The sequence below is a fragment of the Cyprinodon tularosa genome, unplaced genomic scaffold (genome assembly GCF_016077235.1).
Source record: "Cyprinodon tularosa strain WSP-4 unplaced genomic scaffold, ASM1607723v1 ctg144, whole genome shotgun sequence".
Taxonomy (NCBI): domain Eukaryota; kingdom Metazoa; phylum Chordata; class Actinopteri; order Cyprinodontiformes; family Cyprinodontidae; genus Cyprinodon; species Cyprinodon tularosa.
The window spans coordinates 649,891-676,997 of NW_024038265.1; the positions used below are offsets into that span (position 1 = coordinate 649,891).

General features: G+C 37.4%; 3 protein-coding genes across 3 annotated transcripts in view; 2 read left to right on the forward strand and 1 right to left on the reverse strand.

Moving 5' to 3' along the window:
- pds5b (PDS5 cohesin associated factor B) overlaps positions 1-3,447 on the forward strand; it is a 41,543-nt gene extending 38,096 nt beyond the window's left edge. Inside the window, exons 32-35 of the mRNA XM_038278771.1 lie at positions 194-612; positions 692-772; positions 2,120-2,222; positions 2,658-3,447. Of these exons, the coding sequence (XP_038134699.1) occupies positions 194-612; positions 692-772; positions 2,120-2,222; positions 2,658-2,690 (636 nt within the window). The 3' untranslated portion in view covers positions 2,691-3,447. The remainder of the gene's footprint in view (positions 1-193; positions 613-691; positions 773-2,119; positions 2,223-2,657) is intronic.
- Positions 3,448-6,133: 2,686 nt separating this feature from the next.
- kl (klotho) lies at positions 6,134-21,263 on the forward strand. Its single transcript, XM_038278773.1, has 13 exons — positions 6,134-6,983; positions 12,765-13,192; positions 13,626-13,705; positions 13,808-13,970; positions 14,466-14,571; positions 15,090-15,239; positions 16,314-16,549; positions 16,893-17,088; positions 17,198-17,376; positions 18,736-18,843; positions 18,971-19,076; positions 19,173-19,299; positions 19,794-21,263. The coding sequence occupies exons 1-13, from the start codon at positions 6,267-6,269 to the stop codon at positions 20,126-20,128; spliced, it is 2,931 nt and encodes a 976-aa protein (XP_038134701.1). The 5' UTR covers positions 6,134-6,266; the 3' UTR covers positions 20,129-21,263.
- A 39-nt stretch (positions 21,264-21,302) lies between these two features.
- Positions 21,303-25,528, reverse strand: rfc3 (replication factor C (activator 1) 3). Its single transcript, XM_038278774.1, has 9 exons — positions 25,318-25,528; positions 24,409-24,546; positions 23,644-23,711; positions 23,393-23,490; positions 23,059-23,240; positions 22,024-22,160; positions 21,846-21,944; positions 21,681-21,750; positions 21,303-21,580 (listed from the first exon to the last, which is right to left on the reverse strand). The coding sequence occupies exons 1-9, from the start codon at positions 25,402-25,404 to the stop codon at positions 21,389-21,391; spliced, it is 1,071 nt and encodes a 356-aa protein (XP_038134702.1). The 5' UTR covers positions 25,405-25,528; the 3' UTR covers positions 21,303-21,388.
- Between the last annotated feature and the right edge of the window lie 1,579 nt (positions 25,529-27,107).

Here is a 27,107-nt window from a genome sequence, read left to right on the forward strand (position 1 = left end):
TGCGATACTGAAGAGATCAGTGCCTTTTTTCTCATTTTTGGACTATTGTCATGGCAACCCAGTACTGCTAAGATAAAAACACCAAATTTTTGAGAATATAATTGGCAGATTAAGCTAAAAAAAAAAATTGCAAATTTTAAATCCTGAGCAATCTCTTTTTTTCTTTCTTTTTCATCCTGTTCAAATCTCATAGGAAATAGAAAAACCCCGCGGCCGCAAACGAGGCGTGGCGTCCAGCGACGACCAGGAGAGCAAACCCAAGCGTGGACGCAAGAGGGCATCTGCCAACACCACTGCTGCAGCAGAGTCTGAGGACCAATGGGATGAGGACAACCGGCCAGAAGACGAACAGAACAGCCCGCCGAAGAAAGGACGCAGGGGCCGACCCCCAAAGTCCGCCGCTGCCAACCAGGAGACCCCTGCAAAGGGAAGGAGGGGACGAAAAAAGGCTGCGCCTCCGCCAGAGGAGGAGGAGGAAGAGAACGAGGAGGAGGAGGAGGAAGAAGAGGAGCGGCTGGAGGATGAGGATGATGAAGATGACAAGAGCAGTGAAAACATGGAGGTGAAACCTAGAGGAGGAAGGCAAGCCAGGGCACCGCGGCGGTCCCAAGGGTAAGACTCCAGTCTGCATCCAGAGAGTTTTTATTCATCTTCACATGCAGTTTAACATCCTGCTCCTGTTGGCCAACAGCTCAGAGTCAGCAGAGACCACACCGCAGAAGAGGAGAGGACGTCCACCTAAATCAGCTCAGCCAGCAGCAAAGAAACCAACGTAAGACGGATTCACCACAGCTCTTTATTTCCAACAGAGACGCTCTGCAGCATGTTTTAAAAATTTATTAGAAGTACTGCATGAATGGATTGTAAAATTATTATTAGCTGAATATTTAAACAACTAGAAAACACTGCAGCAAAGGTTGATCCATAACCATTCTTCTTTCACTTGAACAAAACAAAAGTTTTAATAAAAAATATATATGAAAATGTTCTTTACATTATCTCAAGGCATGTTGCTGAAAAAACTAATAAATCAGCAAACACGTGCATGTAGCGGTCAAATTAAACGCCAATATTGGTCACACGAAAAAGACAGGTCTGCTGATGTATCAGTGTCTGTTTCAGTGGGTAACTATGGACTGAACTCTTTATTTAACTTCTGCTGGGTGAGATGTTAACAGATTAAATTGACTTTTTGGCAGATTTTCCTGTCTGTACGTGACACCAAATCTTGATAGACCTCCTTCACTACCTTACAAGAAGTACTTTATTTTCGTTCTTTTCTTATTAATACGGTGTAATTATGAAATGCTTCAAAATAAAAAATCCTACATGAACTCTTCCCGGAGTCAATCCGCCAATAAAACCTTTAATATTTCCTCAGTTTTGCATTTCTAGTGACTAAAATAAGTTCTTAGCAAAATGGCTAATGCTAAGTCCAATTATTAGGTTGAACCTCTGCTCCAGCTTCCAGCTGGTTAACATGCAGTTTCAGGACAAATCAAGCAAAAGCTTCTGCTTGTTTCCTCTGTGGAAATAGAACCTTTTTTTCTTGCTACAAATGTCTGATGTTTTTCTTATTGCTGTCTTCTTCCACCTTGACAGTCTATGCCTGTAATTTATTAACGGAGCATTGCTCAGACATTTTCTAAGCTTTGTTGTGAGGTTTTCAAAGCAAACCCTGCTTTTAAAATTCTCTAGTCTGCTGCGCTCCTTGGCTTCCATGATTCAGCTTGTTTTCATGTTAAAACCTGACGTCTAATCAAATTATACAAAAGACGTCTTTAAGTAATTGGTTATACTAGATTTTATTGAGAGATACCAACGTTAAGTAGACCTTATTATATGTGCCTTCCTCTTTGCAGTTGAGATACTTGGTGCTGGTGTTTTTTTCTCATAAATATAAAGTATATATATATATATATATATATATATATATATATATATATATATATATATATATATATATATATATATATATATATATATATATTAAAAAAATTTTGTTTAATATGATGAAATGTGGAAAATGTTAAGCACTTACATTGGACACACTCTGCATTAGCTAACTCGCCCTTAAACTATCTGTGCATCATGTGTTACAACTGTGAGTTTTTTTCAGGCGTGCCGGAAGATCGAAAGCTGCTGCTGCTAAAGATGACTCGGAGGAGGAGGAGGAAGAAGAGGAAGACGAGGAAGAGCAAGAGGATGAGCCAGCACCAAGGGTACGTTTTCAAATCCTGACATCAACCCCCTCTGGATCAATTTTCAGTAACATCAGTATCAGTAACCTTTTTTATAGTGGTCTCATACACTTAGAGCCTGTGTTGCCATACGAGGCTTATATAAGACTTTTAAATTTTTGCTGCTCCAGACAGATTTATGTTTTGTTTCTGTTTTTTTTGGTCCAATATGGCTCTTTGAGCAGTTTAGGTTGCTGACCCCTGGGTTAGTCGTAATTGGTTCATAAAATGAACACAGCCATCGGGGAGCTGTACCAAAACATGTTCATAAACTCTGACATAGCCAAAAGCTTTGCATGCATCAGGAGGTCTTAGTAAAGAAATATGCTTCATTTTGTATTGGTAGTAAAATATATAGTATTGTTGTATGGACACAGACCATAATATTCTTTTTTTTTTTTTTTTTTCTGTCTACAGGGTCGTAAGAAGACAGCAGGAAGAAGAAGATGAGCTGTTATAAAAAGGTGACATGTCTCTGAATTCAAGGAGGGAAGAACATGTGGACATTAAACTTTTTAAACTTTTCATATGCCGACGCTCCTACTGTTACACCCATGTACTCTCTTGCATATACCACGAGCACACTACATCAGAACATCTGCATCGTCAGCTGTGGATCGTTGCTTCGTGTCGCATTGTGATGATGTTTAACACGTTAGGTAGTTATCATTTTAACAGGAAAAGGAAAGAAAAAAAATCACTTGTAAATAGTCTTCTCTGTTTCATGTTCTGTTGATGTGTTTGATGCTGACTGGGCGGATGCTGTCAAGACTTTTCCTGCTGTTATTAAAATGTTCCATTAAACAGTATTGCTTATCAGACTTCCTCATGTTCCTGCTATTTTAAGAAAAAAAAAAAATCTGATATTACCCCTAAACTTTTTTGTGATGGTATTTGTGTCATTTTACTGTTCAAATGTTTCTGTTTACAGCTATGTACATTCATTCTTTTTTTTATTTTATTTTTCACCATGCATAAAAATGCTTTAAAAAAAAGGACAAAATTATCCAAATGTTAGAATTTCTTCTGGATGTTATCGTAGTGTGTTTTAATTTTTTTTTTTTTTTTTAGATTTGTATTCACAGCTAGAAGGAAGTCATGAGCAGCTACGTATGTTGTCGTGTTTGTCACTGCTGGTTAACTTGGCTTCACATCCACCCAGTCACATCCCCTGTTGTATCAATATGATTCTCTATAAAACCTAAAATGCTTCTTTGTTTTTTTTTTAGTTTGGATTGTATTTCTTTTTACTTTCCATCTTGGTGAGGAAGCAATATCCATGGTTCGAAATGGTCAGCCACTGTTTGGTCGAGCAAGATGCATAGCCTCAGAATGTGGAAAAATTGCACAAAGCTCTCAAAGAGAAGAGTCTGCAAGTTTCTTTGGAATGTAAGATAAAGATCGCAAATATAGAAAAATATACATAAAATGTTGAACTTAAAAGATGCAATCAAACAAGACAGACTTACATTTTATAACACTTAACTTTCAAAACAGTAAAAAAAGAAAAAGATCCTTGTGACAAGTTGGTAAGAAGCCATGGATTACATGGATTTTATAAATGCAGGACACCTTGTTTTATCCTTTGTCAATATTTTCTCATGGTTACACTTTCTCATCTTATTTACATCTAATATGCCTAATACAATGCTCATGAGACAACATTGTTAAGAGGACTGAAGGATTTGATGCTTGACTGATCGATCAGATCAGCATTGGGAAGTTCTTGCGCTGAGTTGCTCTGCTGCCATCACTGCTGACAATCTTGGTGATGCGCGTGTTGACAGCGCAGAGGTATGTTGTGCTGCAGTTTTACCAGATCCAGGTATGGGTTACACTGTTTTACTGTAAGTACTAGTTAATTTCATTTTAAATTAATAATAGAAGAGGCCTAAAAAAGCATCAGCCGACTTAAGCATTTAAATAAAGTTGCTTATTTAGAAACAACATTAGCAAACATGCAATATTGGAATTAGATTCTGACATTTAGTTTAAAAATTAGAATATTATTAGAATATTACCATAACATTTTGTTGGTATTTTATTTTGAAATTGGGCTGAACTAACTTTTTCATCCTAACTTTAGCCCGATTAGGAAAGTGGAATTATCCATTAAGTATTGCTAATTTAGAAAAGAATAGAAAATCCCTTTATTGTCCCACAGTGGGGAAACTGTTACAGCAGCAAAAAGTTATATTACAAGTGGTCATACGATGTGGACCTTAGAAAGTATATAAAAATAACAGTTAAGAAATAACAGTACAGTTTTTACAATATAAATGATCTGTATCTGCAGATTTTACAGTAATGGATTTGTAAAAAAAAAAAAAAGGCAAAATCATAGATGTGCTTTTTTTATTCAACAGCTAATCTTTTCTTGAAACTTATCTGGGAATTAAGGTGGGGTATTTACCACTCTTAATATTGTTAAATGTAAAATACCCTGTTTACATGATCATATTTTTGGAGCAAATGTTTCTAAATTAATCTCAAAAGGTTGGTCTTTTTTTAAGCTCATTTTTAGGTCTGATAAGCAGGTGCATTAAGCAGCTGGTGTGTTGTGAGTCCTGCGTTTGACTGAGTTCTGATTATATTACTGTGTACTTTATGTACCGTTTCTCATTAACTACTCGCCCTCAGGCTGCCAGGCACCTCTCAATGGTGTCCATCCTGTGTTGTAAAGCTACCTGTTCTGCACACTACTTAAAGCAAGCAATTCTACTTGAGTTGTAAAATTTCCAATGCGGCTCAGGGGGAAAAAACTCCCCAACTACCGTGTCATGGTCAGTAATCCTTTGCTGCTCTCCTCTCCCTTCACTTAATGCACTAAATGACAGCAGTTATATTTCCAAACATATTCTGCAGTGGAAATCTTTGGAAAACCATAAAACGTAGCGTAAATTTCAGGTCATAAAACAGAACAGCTTAAAAAACTGCACATCCTACTACATGGACATCCTTTTTTATGCATTTACATTCGTTTTATAGAATTTGAACAGTTGCCACTAAACATCTGCTAATACATCGTGCAAAATAGACTGCAGAAACATCTTTTATTGTATTTTCCTCTTTCATAGCACTACCCAAACTGATTATTGTGGTATGCAAAGAGCTTTATTAAAGTAGTACAATGAAAATGCTATTTCCAAATAGGGGTGGGTATCTGCAAAGAAGTCACGATTCGATTCGAATCACGATTCATATGCCACGATGCGATTCTATCACAATGCATCATGATACTTGAAATATTGCGATGCATTGCGATATTTTCACTGAACACTAAGAAAAATATACAGCCCTTACCAGTGGCTGTATTTAAAAAGAAAAACCCTGAACCCCCCCCCCCCCCCCCCCCCCCCCCAAAAAAAAAAAACTGGTGTAGAAGCTGCTGCATAAGTCATTTTAAATTGCTTAAAGGCTGCACTCATCTCCCCCTGTCTTTTATTGCCTTTTGTCCACCATGAAGCTTACCTTCTTTCTGATTCCTACGCCAGCAGCCTGCCACTCGTCCTCAGATGCTGTTGATGGATGAAGAGGCTGGGGTTTCTAAACAACCAGCTGATAATCAGGGAGAGATAAGACAGTGCAGTGAGGATGGTGCAGCAGGATGCACTTGCTGAACTGCCCCCTCTTCCTGGCTGAACTTGGGCCTGTGATCCAAATGTAGATAGCTTTCCTCTTTATGTTGCATCAGGATACAGTTAGAGATAATCTGCCAGCTGAGGCTGTAACCTGATGCTGCTGTTTACTAAGGATCTCCACCTGGGGTCTTTCATTCTAATGTGTGAAATAATTGAGTTAGGATAATACTTTCGGAAGAAATCTATCAGATTAAGGTCTTTAATGGTCGCTGATGTGCATTAATCATGTTGGGCCCTCAGCAGCCTTCGTGCGTCAGGTGCCCTGGCTAATAATTGACAGATTTTGGAGAGGCATGCAAGAGTTCACAGCTGACTGGCTGCTCAGTGCGCAGTTCAGTTTGACTCCCCCAGCATGGCTGAGTGAGGGTCAGCTTTATCAGGAATCATGGGGGGGCATTTGGCCCTTTTGACATTTCTCGCCCTCAGCTCTGCAGCCGCGAAGCCCCAGGCTGGGTTAAAAACATGGGGCCGCTTTAGTAAGCTCCCCTACCCCGGTGACAAGGCTTTCCTCTACAGAACCTTCCCCCAGGACTTCATATGGGCGGTGGGCACCGCTGCCTACCAGGTGGAGGGGGCGTTTGAGAAGGACGGCAAAGGGCTCTCCATCTGGGACACTTTTACGCGCGGCGGTAACCGCATGGCCACTGGAGACGTGGGCAGCGACAGCTACCATAACATCCACGCAGACATCCGGGCCATCCGGCAGCTCGGGGTCAGCCACTACAGGTTCTCTCTGTCCTGGTCCAGGATATTCCCCAACGGGACGCGCGGGAGCTACAACGAGATCGGCACCAACTACTACCGGACGCTGATCAAGAAGCTGAATGAGATCCGCGTCCAGCCGGTGGTCACCCTGTACCACTGGGACCTGCCCGAACACCTGCAGCAGAGCTTGGGCGGCTGGAGCAACCCGCAGCTGGTCCACATCTTTAAGGACTACGCGGATTTCTGCTTCCAGGAGTTCGGGGGTGACGTGAAATACTGGATCAGCATCGATAACCCGTTCGTGGTGGCGCAGCATGGATACGGTACCGGGGTGATCGCTCCCGGCATCAAGAACGACCCAGATCTGCCGTTTCGGGTTGGACACAATTTACTCAAGGTTTGACCAAAGTGCTAGTGTCACATCTTTACATTTATCCCTGTGAGGTTTAAAAACATTTCAATTTATTCAAGAAGTTTATTTCTAGTTGGAAGTGAGGTGAGATGTATGAAAACAATAAAAAGGAGGAATGAAAACTTTTATTTAGAAATGTTTAAAGTGAAATTGATTAACTATTCTATAATAAGACACTAAAACAAAAAGCCTGGTTGTAGAAAATTGATTCCCAAATTATTCCCTTTAATTTTGAACATATACTGAATACGTTTATTTTTTGACCAGCAGTTTCCATGTCAGCAGTGGCGGTTCTAGACCAACTGTACCAGGGGGAAAGGAGGGGACCAGCGTCTTTTCATGGGGGCCCAGAAAAGCATGAAATAGGAAAAAAAAAAAAAAAAAAAACAGGGCAAGGGATTCAAATATATTAAAAGAGCTGCATGAATTGAAATTTCTATTCAATTAGGTTAAATTAAAGTTCTATGCCTTATTAGGTCAATATACATTCATAATTTAGGAATTTAATATATTCTTGACATGATTTAAGTTAAAATTTTTCTATAAAGTCTAAATTAGAACAAAAAAAACTGATAAATTCATCTGTAAAAATTAGAGCAATTAATTTGAAAAAAAAAAAAATTAGTAGATGAAAACTGGGATCCTATCTCAATAGCACTGAAGCTATCACCTTATTGCTTTTAAATAAATAAAAAAAGATGGAAATTGTAAAGAAAAAAATTAATAAGAAGCACCTATCAGTAACCATGTCTCTTCCAGCTCATATCATCTTTAGAATTTCTTTGAGTATTATGTCTTCAGTACAGGGTCCATTACAGGGGCCAGGAAATGATCTACAGGGACACTGGCCCCCGTTAGACCCTGTCTAGAACCGCCCATGCATGTAAGGATTCATGTTTGGCTCCAATATTTTGTGGATGAAGAACCTCTTTGCCATCACCCTAATCTTAATCTCTCCTTAGATTCTCTACAAGAATCATTTTAGGATTTTGAATAAAACCCCTTCAAATTTTAATTTAAACCTACTTACCACCATAGGTATGAAATTGTATTAATGAACAAATTAATGAATAGGAATTTATTTCAGAAAGAAAATTTGACAAACAACAATAAATGAATTAACCAAATACACACAAAAGAGACTAGTTAACATCAACCAAACCAAACACGAATTTCCAAACTACCTAAATTAATCTGAACATAAATAGTAACAAAACCCTCCACCAAATAAACCTGTCGGTATATACAGTCAGAGAAGTGACATTGACTAATGGTAATTGTCTGAAAAGGGGTATGAAGAAGTAAAACTTATTTTTCATACCCCCTCTCCCTCTAATTGCAATTAAATTAACTTAAAGTAGAGTAACCTTGTTAAACTTATTTTTTATCCAATATTCACACACAAAAAAAAATATACACATATATATACAATTATATACATATATAAATGTATACATCTACATACATACATGTATTTAACTGAACATATACGCACTTACACAAGCACATCAGGCCAAAATCCACATTCATACACTTGTACATATCAAGTAATGTACTTTACTATACATTTCTATTTGTATGTAATTTATTCAAACTTGAAAGTTCAGTTCTGAAAAAGTATTTTTTTTTTTATTGAGAAATGTATGCTTATTTATTCTGGGGACATTGATGCTTAGTCAGACATTTCCTGCGGAAGAAGGTAAAGATGTGAGCTGTTAAAGATTCACCCAGTATAATAACTGCTCTCACATCATGGTGCTGTTCAAGAAATTACCTTAAAACCTCCCCACAGAGGCGGATCCAGATCAAATTTACCAGGGGGCTCAGGGTGGGGCCGGCTTTTTTTCTTTGGGGCGCACCATAAAAATCAAAACGAACACAACAAAAAAGTATATTAAGTGAACCTAAAAGCCACAGTTGTAGACTTCTCATCTAAAAGATAAAAACTGTTGTATCATAATATGGCTAAAGCTTAAAGGAATAGTACATCCAAAACATGATTAGCCTTCATTTTCTACTCACCCCCATGCTGAACAACACTCTGGAGTACTTTTTTGATATCTCAAATGCATCTGGAGATCTGGGAGGCTTCTTGCTGTCTGCTGACATTCAAATAATGGAGGTCTATGGCGCCCGAGGCAGAAAGGTCCATAAAAGTCCACAAAAAACGTTTCAATATTCCTCCATACTGCTCGTCCAATGTATTCCAAGTGTCCTGAGTGGGTAGCATCCAGAATTTACTCGAAACGAAGTCATTTAGAATGTTTTTAGAGCATAAACAGTAGTGTATAGGATTTCCTGAAAGCGCGCACATGCACGTTCACGACGCTACGGAATACCTAGCTGGATTTTTACTTTTAAATTTGTAAATAATTGTTCAAATAATTTGCAAAGATGAATGATTAAATTTGTCCAAGGGATGAATCACTTACCAAAAAAACTGTCCATCTACAGGTGCTGGTCATAAAATTAGAATATCATGAAAAAGTAGATTGATTTCAGTAATTCCATTTAAAAAGTGAAACTTGTATATTATATTCATACATTACATACAAACTCATATATTTCAGATGTTTATTTTGTTTAATTTTGATGATTACAAATGACAACAAATGAAAATCTCAAATTCATCATATCAGAAAATTAGAATATTGTGAAAAGGTTCAAAATTGATGGCCCCTGGTGCCACACTCTAATCAGCTAATTAACTCAAACCACCTGCAAAAGCCTTTAAATGGTCTTTCAGTCTAGTTCTATAGGCTACACAATCATGGGGAAGACTGCTGACTTGACAGTTGTCCAAAAGACGACCATCGACACCTTGCACAAGGAGGGCAAGACACAAAAGGTCATCGCTAAAGAGGCTGGCTGTTCACAGAGCTCAGTGTCCAAGCACATTAATAGAGAGGCGAAGGGAAGGAAAAGATGTGGTCGAAAAAAGTGTACAAGCAAGAGAGATAACCGCACCCTGGAGAGGATTGTGAAACAAAACCCATTCAAAAATGTGGGGGAGATTCACAAAGAGTGGACTGCAGCTGGAGTGAGTGCTTCAAGAACCACCACACACAGACGTATGAAAGACATGGGTTTCTGCTGTCGCATTCCTTGTGTCAAGCCACTCTTGAACCACAGACAGCGTCAGAAGCGTCTTGCCTGGGCTAAAGAGAAACAGGACTGGACTGCTGGTGAGTGGTCCAAAGTCATGTTCTCTGATGAAAGTAAATTTTGCATTTCCTTTGGAAATCAAGGTCCCAGAGTCTGGAGGAAAAGAAGAGAGGCACTTCATCCACGTTGCTTGAAGTCCAGTGTAAAGTTTCCACAGTCAGTGATGGTTTGGGGTGCCATGTCATCTGCTGGTGTTGGTCCATTGTGTTTTCTGAGGTCCAGGGTCAACGCAGCCACATACCAGGAAGTTTTAGAGCACTTCATGCTTCCTGCAGCTGACCAACTTTTTGGAGATGCAGATTTCATTTTCCAACAGGACTTGGCACCTGCACACAGTGCCAAAGCTACCAGTACCTGGTTGAAGGACCATGGTATCCCTGTTCTTAATTGGCCAGCAAACTCTCCTGACCTTAACCCCATAGAAAATCTATGGGGTATTGTGAAGAAGAAGATGCAATACACCAGACCCAACAATTCAGAAGAGCTAAAAGCCACTATTAGAGCAACCTGGGCTATCATAACACCTGAGCAGTGCCACAGACTGATCGACTCCATGCCACGCCGCATTGCTGCAGTAATACAGGCCAAAGGAGGCCCAACTAAATACTGAGTGCTGTACATGCTCATACTTTTCATGTTCATACTTTTCAGTTGGCCAACATTTCTATAAATCCTTTGTTTTTATTGGTCTTCAGTAATATTCTAATTTTCTGATATGATGAATTTGAGATTTTCATTTGTTGTCATTTGTAATCATCAAAATTAAACAAAATAAACATCTGAAATATATGAGTTTGTATGTAATGTATGAATATAATATACAAGTTTCACTTTTTAAATGGAATTACTGAAATCAATCTACTTTTTCATGATATTCTAATTTTATGACCAGCACCTGTAGATTAGTAACCTTCTTTTAAGAAGATTCTAGTCAAAATAAGTGCAATAATCTGCAGATGTAGTGACACAATTGCACAATTGCACAGGACTGCTTAAAATCATGATATAGATTGTCAAAACAAGAAGCATATCAATCTCAGTACAACATCAAAAAAATTTTTTTGTCTAGATCCAAGATTGGGAAACTTGCTCACATGGACACTTTTTGCAGGACAGTCTCTGCTATCTGCGTGTATGCTTATCTTGGTATTAAACTGCAAAAACTAATCTAAAAAACAGACAAATTTAAATAGCAATATTAAAAATGTATGAACTGCCAATGAAATTAGGATTTTTACCCTTAAAATAAGGCAATCGCATATTATCCACTTAGATAATGGAGATGTTGTTTTATTTTAATCGTCTTATTCATTAGTAAATTTTCTTTCCTGCCTGCTCAGTTAAAGGGAAAATAGAACTATTTAAGACAAATCAAAATATATTTAAATTTTTATTGTGTATGACTTCAGGACCAGTTTTACTGTTGTCCCCTGTCTAGAACCATCCATGTCCACAAGTACTAAGCATCTTTCTTTATAAATTTTTTGTTCAATTATGTGTTTTCTATTCATCCATATGCTGCTAACACAGCATAGCTGCAGTGTATTAAAATGTATTCTCTTGCACGTTTTCACTTGTCGGAATCTGAAATTTTAATGTGCAGCATCTGAATTTTCCCAAATATTTTGTAACTGTAATGTGGAGCATATAATCAGAGGGTAAAACACATCAAACATAAATGTGTATTTAACTCCTCTTTATCCAAACAAAGTTGTAAAATGTAAAGCAGTTTTGTTAAGCTTGAACAAATTTTTTTTATCAATTTAAAATAAAAAAAGTATTTTAACTTAGCTGGAATTCTGTCAAAACAAGCCTCTTCACCCCAATTGACCAGGGAAGGACAGTAGGAGGGAAATAAGAGACAATGTTTTTATGTCTAAGGGGAACAACATTTGGCTGTAAAATGACAAAATGTGGAAAGGAATGTCATTTTTTTTATGAGGCAGAACTTTTTTTCCCCTTTTAATTTGCCAGCATCCAAAGGGACATTTACTATTGTAATTATTTCAGGGTTAAAACACCAGTTTGTTGTTTCATCAGTGACGTCTCTAGAAGGGGGGCCAGGGGTGTCCACTGCTTGGCTTGGGGCCACCCCCACCAGTTGATTGTTTTTTTTCCCCACTGCACCATACTTTACAACCTCCAGAACAAGCAGTTCACCTCTAAAACAGAGGGTGGCAGCAGTGATACTCTTAGGTGGAGTGGTCTAACTAAATTGATTTTTCATTTAGTATATTAATAAGAAACTGAAAACAAAATGACAGTAGTAATTTAAAGATTTACATATAATGTTAAATAGTACATTAACAGAATTTCTGCTTTTTCAGGACTAGTTTTTGTGCTTTATGGGGAAGAAGCAAGCATTTAGTGTCTCTGCAGTCATCAAGTAGTCTCCACCCATCCAATGTCCAATGACCATAACAGATTTAGACGACGTGGATGTATAAATATTTTTGTAGATATATTAGCTATATAAAAAATCTAGACTGTCATTGTGAATTTATTTGGTATTTTCAGCTGACCCTCAGTGCACATTGGTCCCCACATGGCCACCCCTATGAATATGGTCTTTTCTCATGTTGCTGTCTCCCTGTCATCCAGGCACATGCGGCTGCGTGGCACCTCTACAACCGCCACTATCGGCCCCGGCAGCAGGGAAAGCTCTCCATGGCACTGGCCTCCCACTGGATCAAGCCCAGCCGCACCCGCCTGGAGAGCCTGCGAGAATGCCAGTGCTCCCTGGACCACGTCCTGGGTTGGTTTGCCCGACCATTGTTCGTAGATGGAGACTACCCTCCCTGCATGAGGGAGAGGCTCGGTTCACGTTTGCCCTCCTTCACCCAAGAGGAACGCGAGCAGGTGAGAGGAACTGCTGACTTCTTTGCCCTCTCTCATGGAGCAACGCTCAGCTTCCAGCTCAACGACAGCCTAAAGTTCGGGCAGCTTGAGGACCTGGACCTGAGGATGCTGCTCTACTGGGTCAACGCAGAGTACGACAAGCCACCCATCTTTGTGGTGCAGAGCGGCTGGTATGTCCGGACTTAATCAGGGCATTTAAAACCATCAACACCACTGACACCTTTCAGCACAGATTTGGTATAATCTTTGGTCTAAATTGAATTTAAAAAAAAATTATATATATAAAGTTGGTTATTTGGTAAATGTTTTTAGGAACAAATTGTGTTATTTTGGTTAAAGAAAACCAAAAAACTATCTTGATTCTCATTTGCCTTTTTGCAAACCAAACTTTCAACTCTTTTTAAATCTTAAACTTCAAATTCAACATTCTTAAACAGTTTTATTTGACCAAACTGAGACGGTCATTTTTAATATGATAATAATTTTATTCTTATCTTATATTTCAAGTATTTCTTGGCCCTTCATGGTTGAGGGGCCCCAAGCAGCAGCTTAATTTGTAAATGCCTTGGGGCCACTCTGTTTATGTTCTTTTTATTGAGACAGGTTTGTCCTTGGGAACACTAAGACAGAAGACCCAAAACACATGTACTACCTCAAGAGGTTCATCGCAGAGGCTCTAAAATGTGAGTCTCTGTGTCCTGATAAGAGTGAGAAAACATACGTATTTTTCCTCAATCTTATATAATTGAGGTCAAACTAAACCCTACTCTGTGTTTGTTGCCCAGCAATCATCCTAGATGGAGTGAATCTTATTGGATACACAGCCTGGTCTCTTATTGATGGCTTTGAGTGGCACAGAGAATATGGGATTCGACGTGGACTGTACTATGTGGACTTCAACACTCCTGACATGAAGAGGGAGCCAAAGACATCGGCCACCTTCTACAGGTAGCCTAGCCTGCAGTGCGGTAAAACAAAAACAACCTAATTGTCTCTTTATAGATTTATTCTCTTTTTCCTTTTTTTTTAAAACTTAATGTTTCAGATCTTTGTATACATTTTTCATATCAGAGACAAAAACAACCCAGTCAGTCTCAGCAGAAGGACGCTCACACTGAGCCTGGTGCTGCTGGAGGTTTCTTTCTGTCTTTGTTTCTAAAAGGGAGTTTTTCCTTTCTACTGTCGCTGCATGCATGCTTAGGGTGAGAGATTGCTGTAGAGTCTCTGAGAAAATGCAAGTCTCTACATACTCATCCAGGAGAGTCGTGCTAAGTCTTTGATTCGATGCAGTCAGCCGGTTTTCCTTTGATAGAAAAGGTTTAAATAGCTGACTTAATTAAAAACTAGTTGAAATCTGTTTATTTAAATTCAGCGTAAAAGAAAAAAACCTAATTATTCATTTGCAAATTTTCACCATTCTGATTTTTGTCACCATGTTTACAGAAATGTCATCCATAAGAACGGATTCCCTGAACTTCCAGAGAACAGACCAGCTCAGGGAGTGTTCCCATGTGATTTTGCATGGGGCGTCTCTGCTAATTCCATCCAGGTGTGTTTAAATGTCTGATGTTTATTTGTGTTAGGATGTTAGGGGAATGATCAGGCCAGTAATCAGTGATCTCATTAATAATAAAGAAGGACGAGAACATGTATCCAAAAATAGAACTTTGATAAAAATTAACTAAGCTGGGTTCAAAGTTAGCATATTTTGTAAAGCTCCAAGACTGTAACTCTTTAAATCAACATAATCCTTGTCATATGCTCTTATGTAGGAGGTTAATCTACAAAATACATAAAAAAATATTTAGTTTTTTACACAAATAGAGATTGAAATCTGCAGCAGTCTGTCCTACTTTTAGAATGTAGTTTTAATGGTTTAAAGTTTCGCTGAGATGCAGAGAAAACATCTTCTCTCAATCATAAACCTCCGGTTACAATTTAGCCATTCAGCTGAGCAGCTCCTGACCAGCTGTCCGTCATCGATTGGTCTCGTTTGGCTTCTTTGCTGCAGTCGTGTGTAAGCATGTGCGTGTTTGTACTAGTATTTGTTTGTCTTTGTGCCCGTAGGTGGAGACCACTCCCACCCAGTTTGCAGACCCCAATATTTACCTGTGGAACATCTCCAACAACGGCGAGCTAATCAAACTGGAGGGCTTCAGTGCGCCACCTTTACACCGAGCCACGCACTGTGCCGATTACGCCACCATCCGACAACAGGTCCGCCTGCCAAACATGTGATGGATTCAGAGTCCTGCATGCCTGAGACAGGCTTTCTGACTGAGTCCTACAGTAACTGCATAAAGTCAGAAATGTTAGATTAATACATTAATTTGTTTTCTTTCTCAGTTTGTCTGATCAATATTTTTTAGGCAATGCAACTTTATTTGTAAAGTATAATTCAGTACATGGATCATTCAAAGTGCTTTATATGAATTAGATCATAAAATAGCAGGAAAAATAAAAGCAGTATAAAAGCAAAAACTTTTTTTTAACAAATAAAAAATCTAAACCACAAAAATAGCAGAAAAAAAAAACATGATAAAAGCAGGTAGAGAAGAAAATAGAACAGTTGGATCACAACCTTAAACTAATAATACCTCAGTTAGCATTTTAATTTCAACAGTCAAAGGCAGCTCTAAGCAAATGGGTTTTAACTTTGACATAAAAGAGCTCAGATTTGCAGAATTCTACAGTCTTCTGGGAGTTTATTCCAGATAAGTGGAGCATAGGAACTAAATGCTGCTTTTCCTACAGAGAGCCAGTGGAAGGACATCAGAACATGGCTGATGTGTTCTACCCTCTTAGTTCTAGTGAGAACAAGGGCACAAGCTCTCCGATGGACTTTTTAGGCAAACATACTGTTGCAGTAATCAATTCCACTAAAGATAAATGCATGAATGAGTTTTTCTAGATCCTGCTGCGACATTAGTCCTTTAATCCTGAATATGTTTTAGTTACCAGCTGCAATAAATACCTTTAATACAACCGCTTTCCGACTTAAAAAAACCCAAAAAACTATAAACAGTGTGTGATTATTCTGTGCGGGAAATAAACATTTGTTGTTGAAGCATTAATGTTTCCTCACATTAACGACAGCCTTAAGAATAAGTCAGTAATAAGGAGGTAAACAAATATAGTTTAAGCTAGATAAATATCAGCGTTATTATCCCCTTCCATGATCTAAAAGTTTAATCATTCATGTGAAAAATGTTTGCCTTATAGTTCTAATCGCTTCATAATAACTACACAAACATTCATCCTTTTTTTTTTCTCCCTTTCACCTTATTCCAGGTGGATGAAATCTGGCAGGTGGGGGTAAACCACTTCCACTTTTCACTCAACTGGTCTGCTCTGGTGCCTACTGGTGACGTGGCTTATCCTAACAGCACCCTGCTGGGATATTACCGTTGCTTCACACAGCAGCTGCTGCAGGCCAACGTCACACCGGTCGTCACCCTTTGGCACCACACCCACGAACGCAGCAGCCTGCCCCCCCCTCTGGACACTGCCAACAGATGGCTCAACCGGTAAGACATGTTCTCACTTAATGCCCTGCAGATATTTTTAAAAAACTGTCTCATGCGCATCTATCTAACTATACTTTAACCTTGAAGAGTGAGCAATGGGCATGCATTTGTCACAAAATCAGATTTTTATCAAAATATAGTTTATGTTATGGTTGATATCTTATGTTACCAGAAATATACAGGAATTTGATGCTGAAATTTCTAAACTATATGCTAATAAAAAAGGCTTTATGTGACTCCTGTTGTGCTGCATAAAACTAGAAACTCTTCATTTGTTAAGACTAATTTTAAAATACACCTGTAGATGTGTTATCCACCTCGTTAACGTTGTTTTTTTTTTTAGAAAGACTCCTGAGGCCTTTGCAGACTATGCCAGGCTTTGTTACAGAGAACTGGGGACCCATGTTAAGATGTGGATCACCCTGAATGAACCCAATGATAAGATGGTGAACTATCAGGAGGGCCACCAGATGCTGCGGGCACACGCGTTGGCCTGGCACGTGTACGACCGAGAGTTTAGACGCACACAAGGAGGAAAGGTCAATAAAACTCATCTGTGGAATAACTGATTTTAATTAAAAACCCTAAAATCTTTTTTTTCTAAAGTAAAGAGGAACAAATGTGCTACAATGGCTCCTTTCGTCACAGGTGTCTCTGGCTCTTCACATGGACTGGGTGGAGCCGGCCTTTTCCTTCAGCCGTGAGGACGTGGAGCCGGCTAAAAGGGTTTTAGATTTTAACGTTGGCTGGTTGGCCGAGCCCATCTTTGGCAGCGGGGATTATCCGATGGGAATGAGGAGCTGGCTGCGACAACTCAACTCGCTCGAGTAAGAAGGAAAGAACGCCTATTTGTTTTTTTTTTTACTTCAGCTGCAGAATGATAATGTGCCAATTCACTCCCAGGTTTATAAGTACCACCTATTTAGAAATCACTGTTGGAAGCGATGTGCATATGTCTGCAGGCTGCAAAGCAGAGCAGTGAGGCGGACTAATGAACCAGCTGCTGTCAGCGTCTGATTTCTATTGTTATTCTAAAAAGAATAGAATCAAAAGGTTACAATTCTAGAGAAGAAGAATTTAAAAATGGAAAATTATAATATATCCTAGTGTTATACACTTGAACCTAATATAAATAAAACAAAGGAAACTGTAAATAAATTTTAATGCATTACAGTGTCTATGACAATAAGTAGCATTTATGATCTATCTTGTTTAACTGTTAAATATTAACATAATGGGTTTTTTTTGTGCCTTAGAATAGGCTACATATAATTAATATTATTTAGTTGGAAAATTGATTTATTAAGTAAAACAAAACCAAAGGTTTCACCAAATGTGACGGAATTTAACTAGATGGAAAAGACTATTTTAGTGAAGAAAAAGGGTATTCTGCCTAATATAATATCCTGAAAGCTATGAAGCAAATTAAAGCAAAATAAATTAAGGGAAAAAAATTATGAAGAAAAACAGTTTTACTGTCAAAAGCAGGTCTCTGCCTCAGTCAGGCTGATAAAACTCAATTAGAGCCGCAAAACATCGTATGGCTTATTTTACATAATAGAAAAAGATAACAAAAGTTAACTTGTCTTTTTTAAAAACTTGAATTGACTTTGATTTAAAAATTTTAGGTTCTAAAATTAAGGGAAAAACATATAAAAAGAGAATAAACACATTTTTAATGTGTTGCTGACGTTTTTGGAAAAATATATATAAACATTTTTTTTCCCAAAAAATAGATATTTTTTCTGATCTAATTATAATAGATATAATTGGAGTCAATTTATTTTGTGCATTAAAAAAAAACAACAAAAATATTTATTTTTTTAATCAGTTCAGCTAAAAAAAAGAAAAGCAAAAAATAGCTTATATTTACCACATATCTGACATTTTTGGGAAATCATATTAAAAAAAAAAAAAGTTAGAAAGATCAAAATATATATGTATTCCTGTTTTTTGAAATTCAAATTCGGACGGCAGAGAAAATGCTAAAACGTATTTGATATATATTTATATTTTATATTTAGTTAAAGTTATGAAAAGCCATTGTTAAGTGTCTAAAGAGCCATTTATGACCCTGAGGTTACTGACGCATGGTCTAAAGGCAACATTACAGTACAGGAAGAAAAACAACCTGTATTAGTTTTCACTTTTCTTGAACTTGATGGCATCCCTTGTAATTTCCACAGATTGCCTGTTTTCAACGAGGAGGACCGACAGCTGGTCATGGGGACATATGACTTTTTTGCAATGAGTCACTTCAGCACCGAGCTTGTGACTCACGCTAAGGAAGACTCGTACGTTAAAACCTTTTTGTTCTCCCATTATTAATATTTTGACCAAAGAATTCACTCAGATCATAAACCTTCAGCTTTCAATAAACCAAAAGCCTGTTTCACCTCTGTGTGACCTCCATGTGAGCAGATACACCTACACGGAGATGCTCGAGGTCCAGCGCATGATAGACACCACGTGGATCATGTCACCTTTGCCCGTCGTTCCCTGGGGCCTGAGGAAAGCTCTAAACTGGGTAAGACTGTGGGGCCTTTCTTCATGCGGTGCCTTCAGAGGAGAACAATGTTCAATTGATGTTCCAAATCGTTAAAGCTGCTCGTCCTGTTTGAAGGTGAAGCAGCACTATGGAGACGTCCCCATCTACATAATGGCTAATGGAGTGGAGGAAGACCCCGCCCGTTTTAAAGACTCCCTGCGAGTTTATTATCTGTACAACTATATTAATGAAGCACTTAAAGGTAGGCCTGATGAAGTGATTTTTAGATTTTTTTGATTTTGTAACTGGTTCTTCCTAAACTTGTTTCTTGACCAGTTTTCAACAAAACCCTGAAACAGCTGAATTTATACAGTACAGAGATTAAATCATACACAATTTCATAAATCAGATGATTGATAAAAGCAGTTCGTTAACTAATCTAATTTTAATTAAAGTGGTTTTATTTATTATGCACTTTTAGGCTTTTTATTTGTTAAAACATTTATGCAACACGGGAACCAGTTTCCTTCCCTTTTCCAGTCAGGAAAACATAAAATCCCAACAAAAACACAAAATTTGTGCTTGTAACTTGACAAAATATCAATTAATCTAATATTTCAAACAATATATAGTACAGAAAATATCCTGAAATTAAAGAGCCACTAGATGGCACCCTCTACACTACACCCTGAACTAATTTAATATGATGGACAGGTTGATGGGAAAATACACTGAAAGCTTTCTCCTCCTTAACAGCGTTTACTCTGGATGGTGTCAACCTGAAGGGGTACTTTGCCTACGCCCTGAACGACCAAAGGGACCTGGGGTTTGGCCTCTACGGTCAGGTTCACGAGGAGGTCATCGTCAAGGCTTCTCTCTCCAACTATCGGAACATCATCCAGCACAACGGCTTCCCTATCCCAGGAGCTCCTCCACAGCAGTGTCCAGCTCTGCCGCAGCCCTGCCCAGGATGCCACCTCCTCATCAGGTGGCCTGTCATAGGCTTCATGTCTCTAGTGGGTTCAGGAGTGCTGATCATGCTGGGCCTCATCATTTATTATAGCACCAAGAGACAAAAGGAGTATTACTGAGAAGATGAAGACTGTGCTGCTGCACATTAACGGCCGTATGAATGTCCAGGGTCACTACTAGTGATAAACAATTAAGTTAGAGCATCCTTTATTATTTATTGGCTTTGTAATCAACTATATTAAAACAGTGTTACGAGAAGTAGATTAATTCCACCTCTTAGAAACAAAAAAACATGACTGACGACCATCAGTATGTGAAACATGATGGTACACATCATTCTAACATGTGAAATTAGAGCGTTTGGTTCTGTTTTGTGGGCAGTGGCCCTCTTATAATCCTCACTTTATCACCAAATAAAAACATCAGTTTCATGGTGTTATTATATAACATCTGTAGTGTTTTTCAAATGAAGCAGAGAAGCAACAATTATTCCCTGACAAATATTTATTCATGAGTAGGATTTTGATATAGAAACAAAAAAGAAAAAATGTGGAAAGTGATGATAAAGTAGTTTTTGTTAGATGGGGGATAATTAGGTGCTTTTAAACTAACATGTTCGCTGGAAGGTTAACTTTTTCTACCAGCAGTTAGATGAATCCATCCTGTTAACTCTGAAGTCTTCCTGTCTCTGAGGAAAAGCATCCCAACATAAAGCTGCCACTTTCACTGTCTTCATGGTAACTTAGTTTGAACCCTGATCTTCTTGCACCCTTATGTCTTAAATTTTTTTTTTTTTTTTACAGCTTTCTTAAACAGTGGGTTGCTCTTAGCTGGTTTTATATCCGTTTTCAACATATGGGTGAAGGCATCAAACATTGTTTTCACATCATTATAGATGTTTATCCTAATATGATCTAAAAATGAGTAAAATTATCTTTAAATAAGTATTCACTCTTAATTGAGAAAGTCAGACATTTTGCCAATGGAGTATTTCTATCCATTAAATAAAACTGCAGTGTCTTATTTCAAATGAGTAATGTCTAATTATTAATGTAAATCATCTTATTCCATTGGCAAAATGTCTCTTACCTGCTCAATTCAAGAAAAAAAGAGCCTATTTTAAGAAAACTTGCGGTGCAAAAATTACTTCCAGAGAAATGTGTCTTTGTTTTTATTAGAGCTTAAACATCCATACAGTTAATTGAAGCTGTACCTTTTGTAACATTAATAAAAAGGCAGACTGCACATTATTAACAAGCTGATGTATTACTCTTGCTGCTTTTACATTAACTGTTTTTTTTTAACACAAGCTCAGTGGCTAAATCAACCCAAGCTGCTATAAATTGTCCCATTTGATCTAAGGAAGTCTCTTGAACACATCAGAACATCATCGCATCCAGGCCGTCCTCCATGAATTTCTTGTACATGGCCATAAACTTGGCTATAAACGCCTCCAGGTGGTAGATGGCTTTGCTGCCCAGTTGGAGTCTGTGCTCATAATAAGCAGCCAGGTGAGCCACCTCTGTTTTCAGCTGCCCATCGCAGTTATTCAGCAGTTCTTCCACTAAACCCTGTTCAATGAAAGCAAGGGGTAAAAAAAGTTATTTGAGAATTATATAAAGTTGCTTTGAAATGTTGTGATAAGGGAAGAGGAATTAAACATAATTTGACCTTTATGATGACATCAGGAGGGATGCAGTGTGTCAGTAGCTCATACAGCCTGGCTCGTACCTCTAGCAACCTGAAACAGAGATGGAGGCCCTTTAAAACCTCTCATTTTCAGACTCAGGTCTTCTTAATCCCAGCTATATATCCACCTACACCTGCAAATCATACCTCTGAGGACTCTGCTGGCTGACGACCGCATTAGCTGTTTCTCTCAGGTAGACCTCCCAGTCCGGTTCTGGTACTTCCTGATCTGCTGAGAATGGATACCTGCAGGAGATTACGCTGTGTAAGCATATACGTTTGTTTACATATTGGAGCACAGCATCGGGACAGGGTCCTAACTCACTGCTGCACTCTGCACGCCTCGCACATCAAAAGCGCTCTGCGGAGGTTGCGACCCGACTTGTCGCTGATCTTCTTGGCGAGCTCAGGCGGCAGCAGCAGTCCTTCCTTCTTACAGACTGATGTTAGAACGCTGCACACCTGAAAGGGGAAAATATCGCAGTCAGCCTTGGAGCTGAAGTGACGTATATATTTTAGAGCAACTAATTTAGTAATCGATTACTTTTTAACAGGTGTATAAAGACTAAAACATGCCTAAAGCTGACAGAGCAACACACTTAGACTTATTATATGAAGATTGTAATAACATATACATATATATACATATCTATATACACATTTTGGATTTGCATAAAAACAATGATTCCATCTGTCAATATGTTCTATCCAGAACCTCTCAAGTGAAAAAGTTTCACCTGATTTAATTTCATAAAAAGTCTTCTTTAAGGAACCTTTAACTATCCCATTACTAATCGATTACTCGAAAAAAGAATGGACTTGCAAAATAATGTAATATAATACATTTAACGGCAAATATCTAATCACAAGATTTCAAAAGCATATCAGATTACAGATGCGATTATTGATCAAATATAAATTATCAATCTGTGACTAAGTATACCCCACTGCTTCTATGGGGTTTAAAGGGGAAAGAGAAGTCCAAGTTGTAACAGTGATCACATCTTTAAAAAGTGTTTGTAAAAGTAATATTCTAGAAAATATGTTCGGTTTTCAAACATAGTTTAAAATGACTCTGCAACCTTTACAGGCCAAAGAACTATTTTTTTTACTCCAGTCCAGCTAATTACAGTATTACAGGTTGCTAATATTTTTGGAACATCACGTTAAGAGAAGCATTTTTTTTCCACAAAAAAAATGTTTTAAAAATACATATTTCTTGTTTGTCATGTGCTTATAGTTTTAGACAAAACCTCCATTTTGGTTTCAATGTTTCAGGTGAAATCTAAATATTCAACTCCTGGTAAAGAGCAGATATTATCTACAATGACCTTTTCTTCCCCTCTAAGCTTGTTTTTACCTCCTCTGTGCTCGGAAGAGGAACTCTGATAGCCAGACATCGGCTCTGGATCGGTCCGATGACTTTAGAGGTGGACGTGGAGCAGAGGATGAGGCGGCAAGTGCTCATATACTTTTCCATTGTGCGACGCAAAGCATGCTGGGCATCTTTAGTGAGTCTGTCTACCTCTGTTAGAAGCACCACTGGAAGAAAAAAAAAAAAAAAAACATACTTTAGGACAGGCTTTTCCAAAGGCAATAAAAACAGATTCTATTATTGGTCATTTGTGTTATTCTGTAACATGAACGGCATTCCTTAGAGTAAACCAGCAAAGCCATGTTTGTCCTCTCTCTACCTTTGAACTCTTTCTGGGTGCTAGACTGGATCTGCTGGGACTGGGCCATAGTTTTAATCAGCTCCTGAATCACCACACGGTCCTGGTTTCCTGCATCACTAAACAACATGCAGATAAAATGCTTTACACAATGTTAAGGCTGCTCTAATTGCTTATTTCATATTCACAGGAAATTATAAAGTTGGAGCAGGAAGGCTTTGAAAAGAAATATCACCTGGAGAAAACTTAAACCATATGCAATTTCATGTTACCTCGGGTTGACCTCTAAGTGATAGTTGCTAGCTATTGTGTTGATCTCAATCTTCTTCTTTGATGGAGCCTGTAGCAAAAAAACAGAGAGAGGTTAGAGAAGAGTATCCAGTTAAAACTCACTATTTTTGTCCATATTAAACCTTAGAAACTACAGTGCTGGTTATCTAAACAGTGTAGTGTTTCTTCATAGCTGTGCACATTGACTTCCTTATTTTGTTTAACAGTATCCATCAGACCTCTTTTTTACCCATTTTAAATAGTAACATATGTGGGGACTTCACAAACATTACAAATATACATCTTTATCTCGGTTTTAATAGCTGTAACGTATTTTTTTCACCCCGCATCATTTTGAAGCATGCTGTTGAACATGTAAGATGATCAGGACCAGAGGATTATATTAAATATATTAAGGATTAATGATAAACATATGAACACTTTGGCAGATATTAACATTTAATATGTTGTACAGTCCGACTGTGATGTTGGGGACCCTGGTTTGATTCCTAGTTGCATCAGGATAGGGAAGCAGCTGAAAGGACTCATCATCATCAATACTAAAACATATTGCCTTTATGGCCAATAATGGATATTTTGGATATTCTTAAATACTACCAAAAGAATTAGATCACAGCACCAGATCAGTACATTTGGATGTTACCAACACTTCCATGCTCTTAAGACTAGAACATATACTGTATATTTTGAAAGATAATAAGCTTTTGTTATTCTGTTTTTGTTTGTTTGCTTCGTCCTCCTCTCACCACAACAGTTTGATGCTCTATGCGAAGCTTCTCCACTCCTGGTCCGTACAGCTCTCTCAGCAAACACATGATGCGGGTCTTCTTCCCCGCTCCTGATGGTCCGTAGACCAATAAGTGAGGAAAGTCGCCGCATTGAACCTGGAACAAATAAACAGAGAATAATTTGTTTCTGCTGGTAAACTATATTTTAATGAATCAGAAACGATGCAGACAGAGACCACATCCATGGCATCAAAACTGAGCTTCTAAACCTTCAGGTGACTTTTACACTTTATTATTTTAACAATAATTGTATAAAGTATTTAAAGAAATAATTACATATCATGTTAAACATACATATTAACAGCAATTTCTAAAATTTATTTTATTAAAAAAGTAGAATTAATGCTAAAAACATTGGATAGACCATCTAGTGGTGAGATTTTATTCAGTTGTACATATGAAGAGTTCATTTACCATTTACAAAAAACAGAAAACTCTGTTTTTATAAATTTTCAAAAAGAACAGTTTTTTCTGTTTTTGCAAAGGAACTCTTCCTATATAATTTACAACAAAAAAAATACGCAGATAGATAATGAAGCAAATAATGATAATGAAGCCTTTCACGTAAAAAAATTCTTGATTTGAAAACTAAAATAAACAAATTAAACTGAGCAACTGAGCATGACATAATGCTAACAGATATAAAGTAAGCTTGACTGATTTAGCTGAGAAATCTGGTCAATAGCTTCAAAACTTTAAAGACCTGAACAAATCGCGGGGGGGAATAAGAATATTAGACACAAAGTTAAATTCCACCAATATTTCATAGATGAAAGTGAACCCTGACCAACCTAAGAGGATATTTGATGTGCCTTAATAGTAGCTTGATGCTAAAGCTAGCCTCAGGATAACAGTTAGCTGCTTTACCAGGTTTTTTAACTCAGCCGCTTGTTCCTTGTGATAGTCCAGCTTTCCAAGGGACGTCGGTCGGTATTTATCAAGCCACAAACTCATTGTGTAAAAAAGTGTGCTTTGAAATGTAACGTCAGTGTTGACAAGTAGCCGTCTGCAGATAAACTCCCGCGAAATACTCCCTCAAACATAACCAACCGCACTGCCTCACTTCCGGTGCCTTGGTACGGATATTCGCAGGGGACAAAAATCCTCCCAACGCCCCACGGGCAGCAGGTGCGAGAGTAAACTAGAATGCAATTAATCTTTGTTGGTTTTAACTTGAGTCCCTCAAAATGAATACTTTACATGGGCAATTTTCTTAAAAACTATATATGAAAAAGCTTTCAACTATAAATTATTCATATTGTTAACGCACAATGACGATATATCACACACTTTTAATATATCACACAGTAAAAAACAAAACAAAAACAAAAAAATAGATAAATTAACTGTATCAAGAAATTTCCATTATTTTCTTTATTGACCAAAACCATGTTGTGTACCAGGCAAATATTAAGAAATTATTACAAATACATAGTTTTTCGAAATACTCTCAAAATATTCTTCGTTAACCACAACCATGTCTGCAATCATTTATATAAAGATTTCATCATGTCCCTAAATGTATTATTTTCTTAGTAACTGAAAAATTGTTTGTGAAGAATTGGCCTATAACTAAACATGGGATATGGAAATTTATTAAACATCTACCTAAATGCAAAAAAACAAAGAATGGGATATGGACATTTATTAAACATCTGTATTTAATGATAAAACTCCCAATTAGTTTTCAGATTACTAGGAAAAAATAAGAAATACTATAAGTGTATTTAGAGATGTCAGGAGTATAAGTAAAAATGCATGCTTTATGAAATCATTCCTGAAATACTATCTCTTGATCAGCAATATATCTGCAAAAAAATGCATTTTTTAATCATGTCCCTAACCTTTAGAAAAGAAGGAGAAAACTCAGTATAATAAGTAGGTGTGAATCCAGACCACAACAGTGAAATTAATTAAAAAATACATATTTCATCAAATAATTTCCTAACTACTAGTTGAAGGACTAGGACTCTTTACTAGCAGCACTATAAGTGTTTAGTCAGGTCCCAGGAATATAAACTTTTTCTGAATAAATACACTTGAATATATTTTCAGTGATACCTGGTTGATATTCAAAAACTTGTGAAAAATAAATTATTCATCATAAAATTACCAAAACTATTTACCTGGTCACTGGATAAAAAGGCTTTCCCAATAAAAAAGTTTACCATCAGAAGTTTTAAGTAATGTTCAGAATAAATACTTAGTCTATCAAAAAAAAAAAAAAAAAAAAATCTCACATACCAATGTATTAGATATTAGGAACAAAGTCATATTGGTAAAGTCCCATGCCAATTTTACACATCTCTGATGTTGCTGCTACTTTCAAATATCCATTACTATAAAAATGTCCATAGCTGTATGTGGGTCATTTATTCTCCAGGTGCACCGTTTATTTAGTGTATTGTTAAAACACCTTACAGTACAGTCTTTTATTGTTGATCTTTTAACTCTTCACTATTATGTTATTCTTATATATTTTTCTAAGGTTAACATTTGAGTGACCATTTTTTTCTATAATCTTTTTGCTGCTGTAACACAAGAATTTCCCCATTGTGGGACAATAACGGGTTTTTCTTTTCTGTTCTCTTCTCTTCTATTCTAAATGTCATAATTATGTGATAAAAAATATAGTATTCCTCTATTTGTATATATAA

What these genes read in the sequence shown, in the direction of transcription:
- kl (XM_038278773.1), top strand. Translation starts at nt 6,267, where the DNA reads ATGGGGGGGCATTTGGCCCTTTTGACATTTCTCGCCCTCAGCTCTGCA. An exon ending in TTGGACACAATTTACTCAAG is followed by an intron (nt 6,984 to 12,764) that starts GTTTGACCAAAG and finishes CCTGTCATCCAG; the next exon opens with GCACATGCGGCTGCGTGGCA. An exon ending in ACATCGGCCACCTTCTACAG is followed by an intron (nt 13,971 to 14,465) that starts GTAGCCTAGCCT and finishes CCATGTTTACAG; the next exon opens with AAATGTCATCCATAAGAACG.
- rfc3 (XM_038278774.1), bottom strand. Translation starts at nt 25,404, where the DNA reads ATGAGTTTGTGGCTTGATAAATACCGACCGACGTCCCTTGGAAAGCTG. An exon ending in TAGAGCATCAAACTGTTGTG is followed by an intron (nt 23,712 to 24,408) that starts GTGAGAGGAGGA and finishes TTTTTGCTACAG; the next exon opens with GCTCCATCAAAGAAGAAGAT. An exon ending in AGCCAGCAGAGTCCTCAGAG is followed by an intron (nt 21,751 to 21,845) that starts GTATGATTTGCA and finishes TCTCTGTTTCAG; the next exon opens with GTTGCTAGAGGTACGAGCCA.